General features: G+C 33.7%; 1 protein-coding gene across 5 annotated transcripts in view; it reads left to right on the plus strand.

Annotated features, from left to right (window-relative positions):
* The window catches only part of IPO11 (importin 11), a 337,786-nt gene that overhangs the window by 107,955 nt on the left and 216,969 nt on the right, over nt 1-12,862 (plus strand). For all 5 annotated transcript variants that reach the window (XM_077117257.1, XM_077117259.1, XM_077117260.1 and 2 more), the window contains exon 4: nt 10,369-10,441. In XM_077117257.1, the coding sequence (XP_076973372.1) occupies nt 10,369-10,441 (73 nt within the window). The remainder of the gene's footprint in view (nt 1-10,368; nt 10,442-12,862) is intronic.

Consider the following 12,862-nt stretch of genomic DNA (forward strand, 5'->3'; position numbering starts at 1 on the left):
GAACTTAAAAAACCTTTCCTCCTGGCTACCTACCTAGCTTGTTTCTTACTCTGCTTTCATTGTCGCAAGCTTCTTTTCCCTGGAAAGCAAATTCTGGGAAGGGGTTCATGCTGGATATGAGTTTCCCAAGTCATTCTTTCCCAGCTGAAACAAGGCCAGCGAGTCATAAAGGGAGCACGGGCTGGCTCCAAATTGCCTTTGGAGGGATTGAGGAAAATGCCAGGGAGGGCTCTAGAAACTTCCCCCACAGTTCCTCCAAGCTGTACTTTCTTATTTTGGTCCCTGCACAGCAGTTGCAGCCCCACAGCTTTGAGAAAGCATATTTTCTTTGTCTCCTCTTCCCACCTTTGTCTCTGCCTGCACTTCGTAACAAAGTGGCCACACTCAGAACAGGGTCTCCAGTGATCTGAAATAGCTAATTAAAAGTAGTAGTTAGTTTTGCTTCCCGGTACCTACCCATATATATAAAAAAAGTAGTAATCAGTACTTGACTGAAAATCAGTTCTTGAAAACCAAGAAAGCCTAAGCAGAAAGTACCTTTCATAGTCTTTACAAATTGATTTTGTGTTGGCTGTTGCTTTCTTTCAGAGTTCAGTTCTCCTATCAAGAAGTTCAGCCTAAGAGTACCATAACAACCCAAGGTGAATGTATAGTATAGGGTCTTTTCTGTCTTTTGTGGGTCCACATCTTGGGAAACTAAGTCTTTATGCCTACTTTCAGACCAGGAGGCTGCCCAGTACTTACTGCTGTCTGCCAAGAGGTTGTGGATGGGCCATGATTGCTGCCACAGGGAACATGTAATTGAGTGGCATTACTGTAATTTTCTACCTGCTTCTCTCCTCTTGCTTGGATGTTACACAGTGTTCCACTGGGGTCTGGAGTTTCAAAATAGTTGGTACAGACAGTTCCTGCCCGTTTTATAGTTCTGGTGGAGGAACTGATTCCTCGAGCTTCCTGCTCCGCCATCTTCCTGCATCTCTCTTGTGAGGTTAAGATTTTGAACAAAGGTCATTGAGAAGGAAATTCCAGGTAATTTCTGAGCCAGCTAGATAGTGAGTCCTGACTCTTACATTTGTAATATAGTGATATACTTGCCTTTTACATTTGTAATCTCATAAAATTCAGTTGTAGCTACTCTGTAGGTAATTAAGTGAACAACAAATTTAATATTTAATAAATGTAATATAATGGATGGAAATACCGTGCAGAGAGATGAGGCTGGAATTTGTTTGATTTAAATATTGAATTTTGTAGAATAAGTAACATAATTTTTATTTTCCAGAAGATGGCACTATAGCTTTGTAAGTTCCTGTATTTCTAAAACCTTTTAAAAAAGAAATACTTGCATGAGTATTTCAAACTGCATATAAAGTATGCACTTGGATAATATTGGGAGCAACCGGAATATTTTTAGGCTGCCTTTATGATACTATGTAGTGTGAAACAAGTTCTTCTCTTCTTATTTTAGTACTAACTCAGAATTTTGGGAGAAATGGAGTAGTCAGTGATCAGAAATTGTACATTATTGGACTATAGGAGATGGTCTAGTAGCAATATACTTCTATAGCTTTGTGCATTTACACTTGAGTATCTTTTAAAATTCATTGTTTTGCTGATTATATGGACAAAATGGTCATAATTGACTTGTTTGAAAGGAAAGTAAATTTTGATTGTATATTTCAGACTGATTTCACAAAAAGAATTAGGAGCTGAAATGTTGAACTTAAAAAGTAAGAGAGAAACTATAATATTAGGTGATCAAATTCCAAGGTGTCTCGTTTAGATATTGAGGTAAAAGCTGGAAAGGAGATATATTTACTTAGAAAGGGAGCAAGGATGGCAGAATCAAGATTGAATTTATATGTAGATGTAAGGTATATAAAAAAATCTGCTTTTGAACGTTTTTGCTCATATCCTTTTCCACTAACTTAAGCTTACACATTAGTTCTACATACAGTGTAATTTTAACTGGGTTCTAATTGATAAGATCCGATTTTCTACCAGACATATAGTTTGAATTCATTTAATGATAATATCTGCATATAATTAGGTAGGAGATTAGCTATTATTGAAGAATTGCTAATGATAAGTTTTCTCCACATCAGTGACATGTTTTATTTAATATATGCATTTTAAATATGGTCTTTATCCCTCTGGTTTGGTAGCTACTTATTAAATTATTCCCTCTACTCTTAATTAAGAGAATGAATACCATGAAAACTGCTTAACTTGGCTCCTTGGAATAGAAGAAAACTTGAAGTTCGAACTTGAAGCAGACATTATAGGGGAAAACATTATTACAAGGATTTAATGACAGAAGGGAGTTAAAGTTGGAAAGTATAGTATAGTTATAAAAGGATTAGAGAGATAATTTCTAGTAGGAACACTTAGGACTACATGGGCCCTTGACTCTTCTCTTAAGCTTGCTTATCTTAATCTTGTTTTCTCAGTTTATTAACTTTTACCATTCACTCAAACGCTCTTGGTATCAGATTGTATGTGTGTGTGTGTGTGTGTGTGTGTGTATGAAGGTTTAAAAAAAAAGAACTGCTATTGAAATATATCACATACTTAAAATGTACACGAATGATGTAAAACGCTTGAATGCTTATAATGTCAATGTACCTGTTTACCAACCAGAGCTGGATAGATCATTATTAGTGCCCCAGAAATCTTCCTCGGGGCCCTTTGCAGTTAGTTTGTTCTCCCCATCCCAAGCAAAATAAGCATCATCTGATGTCTCTTACCACAGATTATTTTAGTTTTGCCTGCTTTGAGCTTAAAACAAATGGCAATCATAGAGTATGTTATCTTTTATGTCTAACTTCTTTTAGTCAACTTGTATTTGCTCATGTAGTTACATGGAGCAGTAGGTCACTCTTTTACATAGAGGAACAGTGTTCCATTTCAGGAACATACCAAAAGTATGTATCTTTCTATTGTTGATGACCACTGAGGATGTTTCTAACTTTTTACTATTAAAAGTATTGCTGCTTTGAACAATCTTTTGTATGTCTTGGTGCACATAAGTGTACATTTTTGTTGCCATTTACATAGCAGTAGATGCCAGGTAGAAGTGTGTTCAGCTTTAGTAGGTACTGTCAGTTAGTTTTCACACAGTTTACAATTCTACCAGCTAATCAACACTCAGTCTCATCTGTCTTTCCTTATTGGGCTTAGTGATTTTAATTTGCCTTTTCCTCATGAATGATGAAGACCTTTTTCTATGCTTTTGGCTGTTTGGTTAGCCTCTTGTGAAGGATGCTGTCATTTGTATTTTTAATAATTGGGTTATCTTATTGATTTGTGGGATTTTGTGTACTTTGTATATGCATCCTTTGTCAAATTTATCTGTTAAAAAAGCCTTCTCATATAAGGCAAAATAAAGTGTCAGTGGCTGAGAGATGTCAGACAGAGCTGAGAGGTTATCCTGGAGGTTATTCTTATGCATTGCATGGCTATCTCCTTTTTGTTTTAAAGTGTATTAGGCTAGAGGAAAGTGCCTGAAACTGTAGAGCTGTGTTTCAGTAGCCATGTTTTTTTTTTTGAGGATGATTGTATAATAATGTAACTTTCGTAATATGACTGTGTGGTTGTGAAAACCTTGCGTCTGATGCTCCTTCTATCTACGTATGGACAGATGAGTAAAACATAAAAAAAATAAAAAAAATAAAAAAATTCTTAAACAAATACAAAAAGAATTAATTATAAAAAACAATATGTTTAAATTAAACTTCATTGGAGTAAGAATTTCTGTTCATTAAAAGACACTAATAATAAAGTAAAAGAACAAGAAGGAAACTCTATGGCCCAAAACACACAAACAAAAAAAGTAGAAAGACAGGTCATAAAGTGTGAGAAGGCATCTTATTATTTTTAATTTTGATTATAAAACAATGTACAGGGCGGGCCACGGTGGCTCAGCAGGCAAAAATGTTTGCCTGCCATGCCAGAAGACCCGGGTTCAATTCCCGGTGCCTGTCCGTGTTAAAAACAACAACAACAATGTACAAGCACATATATTCTTAATGTACAAACGTTCCATACATGGTGCACAATCAGTGGCTCACAGTATCATCACATAGTTGTATATTCATCACCATGATCATTTTTAGAACATCTACATCACTCCAGAAAAAGAAATAAAAAGAAAAAAGAAAAAACTCATACGTACCATACCCTTTACCCTCCCTCTCATTGACCACTAGTATTTTCATCTACTGAATATATATTTGTTTAATTTTAACATTTGTTCCCATTATTTATTTTTAATCCGTATGTTCTACTCGTCTGTTGACAAGATAGATAAAAGGAATATCAGAAAACAAGGTTTTTACAGTCACACAGTCACGTTGTGAAAGCTGTATCATTATACTATCATCTTCAAGAAACGTGACTACTGGAACACAGCTCTACATTTTCAGGCAGTTCCCTCCAGCCTCTCCTTTACATCTTGAATAACAAGGTGATATCTACTTAATGTGTAAGAATAACCTCTAGGATAACCTCTCGACTCTGTTTGGAACCTCTCAGCCATTGACACTTTGTCTCATTTCGCTCTTCCCCCTTTTGGTCAAGAAGATTTTCTCAGTCCCTTGATGCTGAATCTCAGCTCATTCTAGGATTTCTGTCCCACGTTGCCAGGAAGGTCCACACCCCTGGGAGTCATGTCCCAAGTAGACAGGGGGAGGGTGGTGAGTTTGCTTGTTGTGTTGGCTGGAGAGAGAGGCCACATCTGAGCAAGAAAAGAGGCCCTCTTGGGGGTGACTCTTAAGGCCTAATTTTAAGTAGGTTTGACCTATCCTTTGCGGGGTTAAGTTTCATATGAACAACCCCCAAGACTGGGGGCTCAGCCTATAGCTTTGGTTGCCACACTGCTTGTGAGAATATCAAGAATTTAGCTTGGGGAAGTTGAATTTTCCCCCATTCTCACCATTCCCCAAAGGGGACTTTGCAAATACTTTTTTATTCACTGTTCAAATCACTCTGGAATTTATCAGAGCATCACTCTGGACAAACCAGCAAAATCTCATGTCCTACTCAAGGTTCCATGTACTTATAGTGTTCAATTAAGTTGTCCACATAAGTTATATTAGGAAATGCACTAGTCAAAATATAAATTTTGTACCAAATGAGTATTTTCTGCTTTAATCTCATACATAAGTTAAAATTTTAAAATATTAATTACCATCTATTTTCAGCATGCTGCAGTAATGACATTCCTTCGTTCTTCCTCATGCAAAAACATTTTTTTAATTTGTACATTTAGACACTATCATTATACACTCTAGGCATTTCCTAGATTATACCATCTCAGCCTTAATCGTCTATCTTTCTTTATGATTTCGTTTGTGCCCCCAGCCCTCCTCCCTCTATCATTCTCACATTCAGCTTCATTCAGTGTTTTAACATAATTGTATTATATTTAGGTAGTATTGTGTTGTTCATTTCTGAGTTTTTACATTCAGTCCTATTGTACAGTCTGTGTCCCTTCAGCTCCAATTAGCCAATATCTTACCCTATTTCTATCTCCTGATGATCTCTGTTACCAATGAAATTCTCCAAGTTTATTCACTAATGTCAGTTCATATCAGTGAGACCATACAGTATTTGTCCTTTTGTTTCTGGCTAATCACACTCAGCATAATGTCCTTAAGGTCCATCCATGCTGTTACATACTTCAGAACTTTATTCTGTCTTAAAGCTGTATAATATTCCGTCATATATATATACCACAGTTTGTTTAGCCACTCGTCTGTTGATGGACATTTTGGCTGTTTGCATCTCTTCGCAGTTGTAAATAATGCTTCTATAAACATTGGTGTGCAAATGTCTGTTTGTGTCCTTACCCTCATGTCCTCTGAGTAGATACCTAGCAATTGTATTGCCGGGTCATATGGCAATTCTATATTTAGTTTTTTGAGGAACCACTAAATTGCGTTCCACAGCAGTTGTACCATTTGACATTCCCACCAACAGTGGATAAGTGTGCCTCTTTCTCCACATCCTCTCCAGCACTTGTCATTTTCTGTTTTATTGATAATGGCCATTCTGGTGGGTGTGAGATGATATCTCATTGTGGCTTTGATTTGCATTTTTCTAATAGCCGGGGTAGTTGAGCATCTCTTCATGTGCCTTTTGACCATTTGTATTTCCTCTTCTGAGTAGTTTCTGTCCAAGTCTTTTGCCCATTTTGTAATTGGGTTGGCTCTCTTTTGTTGTTGAATTGAACAATCTCTTTATAAATTCTGGATACTAGACCTTTATCTGATATATTGTTTCCAAATATTGTTTCCCATTGTGTAGGCTGCCTTTTTACTTTCTTGACAAAGTTCTTTGATGTGCAAAATTGTTTAATTTTGAGAAGTTCCCATTTCTTTCTTTCTTCAGTGCTCTTGCTTTGGGTGTAAGGTCTAGGAAACTGCCTCCTGTTATAAGATTTATAAGATATTTCTCTACATTTTCTTATTGTATGGTCTTAGATCTAATGTTTAGATCTTTGATCCATTTTGAGTTAATTTTTGTATATGGTTTCAGATATGGGTCCTCTTTCATTCTTTTGCAAATGGATATCCAGTTCTCTAGGCACCATTTATTGAAGAGACTGTTCTGTCCCAGGTGAGTTGGCTTGATCAATTGTCCATAGATGAGAGGGTCTATATCTGAACACTTTATTCTATTCCATTGGTCAATATATCTATCTTTGTGCCAGTACCATGCTGTTTTGATCACTGTAGCTTCATAGTACGCCTTAAAGTCTTCTATTTTATAATTAATTCTTTTTGGAGCTGTTTAAGAAATTTTTGTTCAACCCTAGGTCATGAGAATATTCTCCTTTGTTTTCTTCTAGAATCTTTGTTTTACCTTTCATATTTAGGTTTATGATCCATCTGAAATTGATTTTTGTATAAGGTGCTTATGTGAGGTAGGGGGAGTACTATGTATTCTTTCCTTATTGCATTGCAATGGAACTCTTCTTATAAATTAGGGACTTTATATGTGTGGGTCTATTTTGGATATTCTGTTTTGTTTTATTGGCACATTAGTCCATCTTTGTATTAGTTATTGTACTTTTTAAGTCTTGATGTACTTTCAGATACTTTCTTTAGACTTGATTTGCTAGTTTTTCCTAATGTCTTGAGATAGAAGCTTAGAAAATTGATGTTCTCTCTTCTTTTCTTATATATGCATTTATAGCATAAAGGTTTTTCTTATAATCATGCCTTTAGTTCTGTTTCACAAGTTTCCATGTGGAGTGATTTGATTTCTCTTGAGTTCAATACATTTTCACATTTCCCTTGTGATTTCTTTTTAGACCCAGTGGTTAATTAGAAATGTATAGCTTAATTCTCAGACAGGATTTGTTGTTGTTATTGATTTAATTCTTTCAAATGTGCTATCTCATGTTATGATCAAGCATGTAGTATTTTAGTAAATATTTATGTGTACTTGAAAAAGATATGTGTTTCACAGTTGTGGATTGTAGTGTTTTTTTTACCGGTCATCACAATTGTTAATTGTGCTATTCAGATCATTTGTATACTTACTGGTCTTTTTGCTACTTTTTCTATAAGCTACTGAGAGAGTGTGTTAATCCCCAGATGTAATTTATGACTTGCCTATTTGTTTTCATTCTATTTGCTTTCTATATATTATGACTTTATTACTAGGATCATATTAATTTAGGATTATTGTATTCCTTTTGAAGTGACCTTGTTATAATTATGAAATGTTCTTCTTTATGTCTAGTTCTGTATTTTGATTTAAAATCTAGTTTGTCTGATATTAGTAGAATCACTCCAGCGTTCTTGTGATTAGTTTTTGCATGGTGTATCTTTTTCTGAAGTTTAAAAATTTTTTTTTAATTGTCCTATGTAAGACATGTCTTTCCAGGCAGCAGAAATTTTGTTTTTGTTTTGTATTCAATTTAATAATTGTTGTTTAATTTTACTATTATGCTGATTTACATTTTATATATCACTGATATAGTTGGGACTAAATCTACCACTCACTCTTTACTGTTCATTTCATCTTTGTTCCATTGTTTTTTCTTTTTTGCCTTCCTTTGGATTATTCAAGAAATTTTTTATTACTCTGTTTTTCGTCTGTAAGCTTGTTAGAATGTATTTATTTGCATGATTTTCCTAGAAATTATAAAATGAGTGTTCAATTGTTATACTGTTTTAGATTAGTATTTTATTTTTTCAGATAATGCAAAAACCTTGTGATACTTTTATTTATTCCTACCTGTCTTTTGTGCTGCTGTTACTGGATATTTTAATTTTACATATATTTTAATCTCCACATAATATCATTTTATCAACAGATAGTATTCATTTAAATTTACTTTTCTAGTGCTTTTCATTCCTTTGGTATTAATGTGTTTCCATCTGGGCTCATTTGTCTTCTGCCTGAAGAACTGCCTTTAATAATTTTTTTGATTGATTTTTTTTTTTAGGGCTACTTTAGTTTTACAGAAAAAAATCATGCAGAAAATACAGACTTCCCATATACCCCTCTACTATTAACACCTTGCACTGATGTCATACATTTGTTACACTTGGTGAAAGAACACTTTTATAATTGTAACTATTAAGTATAGTCCATGGTTTATATTAGACATTACTATTTGTGTTGTACAATTCTGTTTTTTTATAACATACATACAACCTGAAATTTCCCCCTTTAACAACATTGAAATATATAATTCAGTGTTGTTAATTACATCCACGTACTGTGCTACCATTATGATTCTCCATTAATTATTATTATTTTTTTTTGCGTGGGCAGGCACCGGAAATTGAACCTGGGTTTCCAGCCTGGCAGGCGAGAACTCTGCCTGCTGAGCCACCGTGGCCCGCCCTTCATTAATTTTTTAGTGCATGTCTGCTAGAAGTGAATTTATTCAGAAGCAGATGTCCTTTTTTCCTCTTTTTGCTTCAATCTAGATATTTTCCAGTGTCCTATCTTCCAATTCATTTCCTTTATTTCACTTATTATATTTACCAGTTCTCTGATTCTCATTTGGTATTTTTTTAAAAAAAGATTCCAGTTCTCAGATGAAATTCTCCTTTTTTTTAAAAACTATTTTCTTGAATGTATTCATCATAATTTAAGTGTGAATTTGACAGCTGCCAAGTCTGTATCTCCTGTTTCTGTGCATTTTGTTTTGGTTCCAGTCATCTTTTCCTATTTCTTGGCATGCCTGGTATTTTTTATTTAATGCTGAACATTGTGTAGGAAAAATTGAAGAGGGTTTGAATGATGTTATCTTTCTCCAGAGAGAATTTAATTTTTTTTAGACAAGCAGACAGAGAGAGGAGCATCTTGATCTGTTTGAGAATGGTTTCTTTCTGATTTACTCTTACTCCCGTGGTACAGCCTTTAATGGGGTCTTAGCTCTGTGCCTTTACTGTCAAACAGTGTATTGCTCCTTTGGTGTGCCCTGAACTTCAATTTTTCTGTCTCCAGCAGTGTGAGAATTCTGAAATCTTTCCTTAGTTTTTGAGTATGTGCAGTTTAGGAGTTGACAGATTATTCAAGGGGAAATGTACTGGTTCATCACAGTTCAGTTTCCTTTTCTCTTAAAACCTGGGTCTGTCCAATCTGGGCTGCCTAGGTCAGTTTTAGATAGCTTAAAATTGTTATTCTTTTTTGTATACAACTCTTTTAGTTGATTTTATTAGATGGCTAATCTGTGATAATAGCTACTGCATCATAGCCACAATGGAAAGCCTTAAAGTGAGAGTTTTAAACTTTAATTTTACTATAAGTAATACATCCATACAGTCTGAAATTCAGAATGTATAAAATCCAATAGAATGAATATTCCTACTCCCTGTCCTTTGAGCCAAATCGTTTCCTTCTTCATGCACAGTCAAAATTAAAAATATTGTGTTTATCCTTTCCAGAGATGGAAAATAAAAGATTTTAAACTATTCAGTTTCTAAAGTCTTCCATCCCAAATATTCTCTGATTCTGGATCTATTTCCCTATAGAACAACGTGATTCAGATTTTATAAAGCAGTGGAAAAGTAATTTTTACGTATTTATTTTTTTTAGGCCAACTGTTAAGTTTTTACATAAATAAAAGTAAACATTTAAATATCTTCTGTTACCCTTAATTTTTGAAATTTCCGATTGCTTATTATGTTGTATTCCTTTTTATTTACTTGTGAAAGGATTTTATGCTTCTGTCTTATTTGATGTTTTGGTACACAAGTAATGGAAATAATTCTATGTATTTACAAAAAACACCTGGGGACATCTTGTTTAAAAGACATTTCATTGATAAAAGTCTTAGTAGTGCGTAATTGCATTCATTGTTAGGTAGTATTCTCTTGCATAATAAATGTATCTTTTTTGCAGTGCTCTCTCAGAGGAGGAGAAATCTACACTGCGTGCAGGGCTCATCACCAATTTCAATGAACCAATAAACCAGGTGAGTGAGGAAATGAATGCTTATTAATCTTTCTCCTCCCTTAATTTTTGCTTCTGTTCTAATCTAACTTTGTTTCCTGGCACTAACAACAAAATCATTTTACATAATATCCGTTTGTGATATCTATACACACTCTTTCCATTGTTTTTTTTAAGTTTTGTGATCTAGTTGTAGTCTTTAAGACATTTGGCCAGATGTCATCTTAAGATATACTATCTTTTAAAATTTATTTTCTCAGTTTTTAAACATATTTGAAACAAATCTCTGGTATAAATTTCTAGTCTTCTGTAGAAATTAATTTTGTGATTTTGATTTTAATCATTTTTTAAAAATATAAGATAGCTTCATATTTTTGTCTGTTTCCTTCATCCATTGCATTTTCAAATCCTCCCAGTCTATGGGGCCTAGATAATTGATTATAAAGTTTTATTTTTTTTCTTTCTCTTATAGTATGATTTTCTTCTTAGAATAAAATAATTTTTGCTTATAGTATGTAAAAAAATTCTTAAGTTTGTCCCAGTTAATGTTATTTATTATACTTGATTCCCTTAATTTAGGTATTAAAGAGCACTCTATTTGGCAGTATTTCCAACTTGATTTTGTTTCCATCTGCTTTGCAATTCCTGAAAGGAGTAGAAGAAGGATAATAGAATTGAACAGAGTTATTTATTTGCACTGGGATAGGAGATGGTTGGGTGATTGAGAAGTAAACTGCTGCCAAGGTGTTAGATCAACCAGTATTTGGGAAGCAGTAATCTGCAGAAATGTCATTATTTAACTACTTTATGTTGTGATGTTAATTTCTAATCTGGGGTTAATGGTTAGACCACTTTGAGGTCTTGGGACATCTGTATATGTTTAAATTAAAGACCCTGAAAATTTGTATCTATTGATATTTACTATATTAGAAACTAGAACTGAAACACTTAAAAATACTTATTTGTTCATTTATAAAACAATAAAACTATTATTTGTTAACATAAATACTTTTTTATTGTATAATTGAATTTATGTCAAATTATAGAACAGATAAAATAAATATACAATTATACAGAGTAAGTCAGTGATGTCTAGGGCCTGTTATAGAAGGGACCGACTGTACAGGGGCATGAAAAAGCCTTTTGGGGTGATGGAAATTTCTGAAATCTTGATTGCAGTGATGATATTTTCACAGACGTATGTATTTGTCATAACCAACATCTAAATACATACTTAAAATAGGTGTACTTTATTGTATTTAAAATACAAAGTTCATTTTTTTTAAAGTACATTCTCTTAGTAACTAAGAAATTATAACAGTAATCTAACTCTTCAACTCACTATGATATACTGACCTAGCTATGACAGATTAACCCCTTATATTGAGGAAGGCATTTAAGTATCTGGCTTATTTTATTAACGAACTGAAATTATTTGTTATAATACTGTTAGTAAAATAGCTATACTTACTCTTTCTCTTTCAGACTGTCTGAATATGCCACTATATTTCAAACAAATAGACTGAAGAGAACAGTGAATATTTAAAATGTTTGGGTTAAGCAGAGAACAAAATTTATCTTATGACATTATTTGTAATATTCCCTAAGTAAACAGAATAAAACATTTCAAAATTACTTCCCTTATATTTCAAATATACCCTGTTGTGTTGAATGGCCCTTTAGATATAAAATCAAGCACACCGGAAATTCCAAGGATGCCATCTAGGTCTTCATTTCTGTGTCTGCTCCTGGTTTATTAAATTGCCTACATTTTTAAGTTTGGAGTTCATATAATTGTAAAAATTCTGTCTGCAAATTTGTGAGGGTAAAACATATCAGCCCAAGAGAAAGATTTCTCCTTAAATCGTGAAAAATAATTATTAGAAATAACACCTAACATTTCATAGTATAGGAGAAAAAGGACAAGCCAACAATAAAAACATACTTTTGTGGATGAAAGATTAGCCTTAAAGGATAATATATTGTTATCATCTTGTGCAAACAAATCTTATCATTGTTTTGCACATATTATGAGTAGAATGTACAATCCAATGGTAACATCTCCTAAGTATTGGAACTTCAACACCAAGAAGAATGCTCTTCTTCCCTTTGTATTTTCAAGACAAAATAGAATTCTCACCAAAAAGATTAAATTAGGAAAAGTGGAGGGGGAAGAAGAGGGAAGAAAACTCTCACTCAGAATGTCAGGTTTCATGAGTAGTGACCTGAACCTGTATGTTTATCTGTGGAGATGTGGCTTCCACAGTTTGTCCTACAGATAGCTGTAAAGTCATTACATAAATTCATTGAGTCATTTCATTCAAATGAATTCAACACTTAGAGAGTGCTGCTTGATTTAATCAGAAAGCTGCGATTTTTGAGATCTTGAGAAATTAATTTTTCTCATTTTCAAACTTTACCATGAGATCCATTGGCAGAGCAG

This window comes from Tamandua tetradactyla, chromosome 9 (assembly GCF_023851605.1).
Source record: "Tamandua tetradactyla isolate mTamTet1 chromosome 9, mTamTet1.pri, whole genome shotgun sequence".
Lineage (NCBI taxonomy): Eukaryota > Metazoa > Chordata > Mammalia > Pilosa > Myrmecophagidae > Tamandua > Tamandua tetradactyla.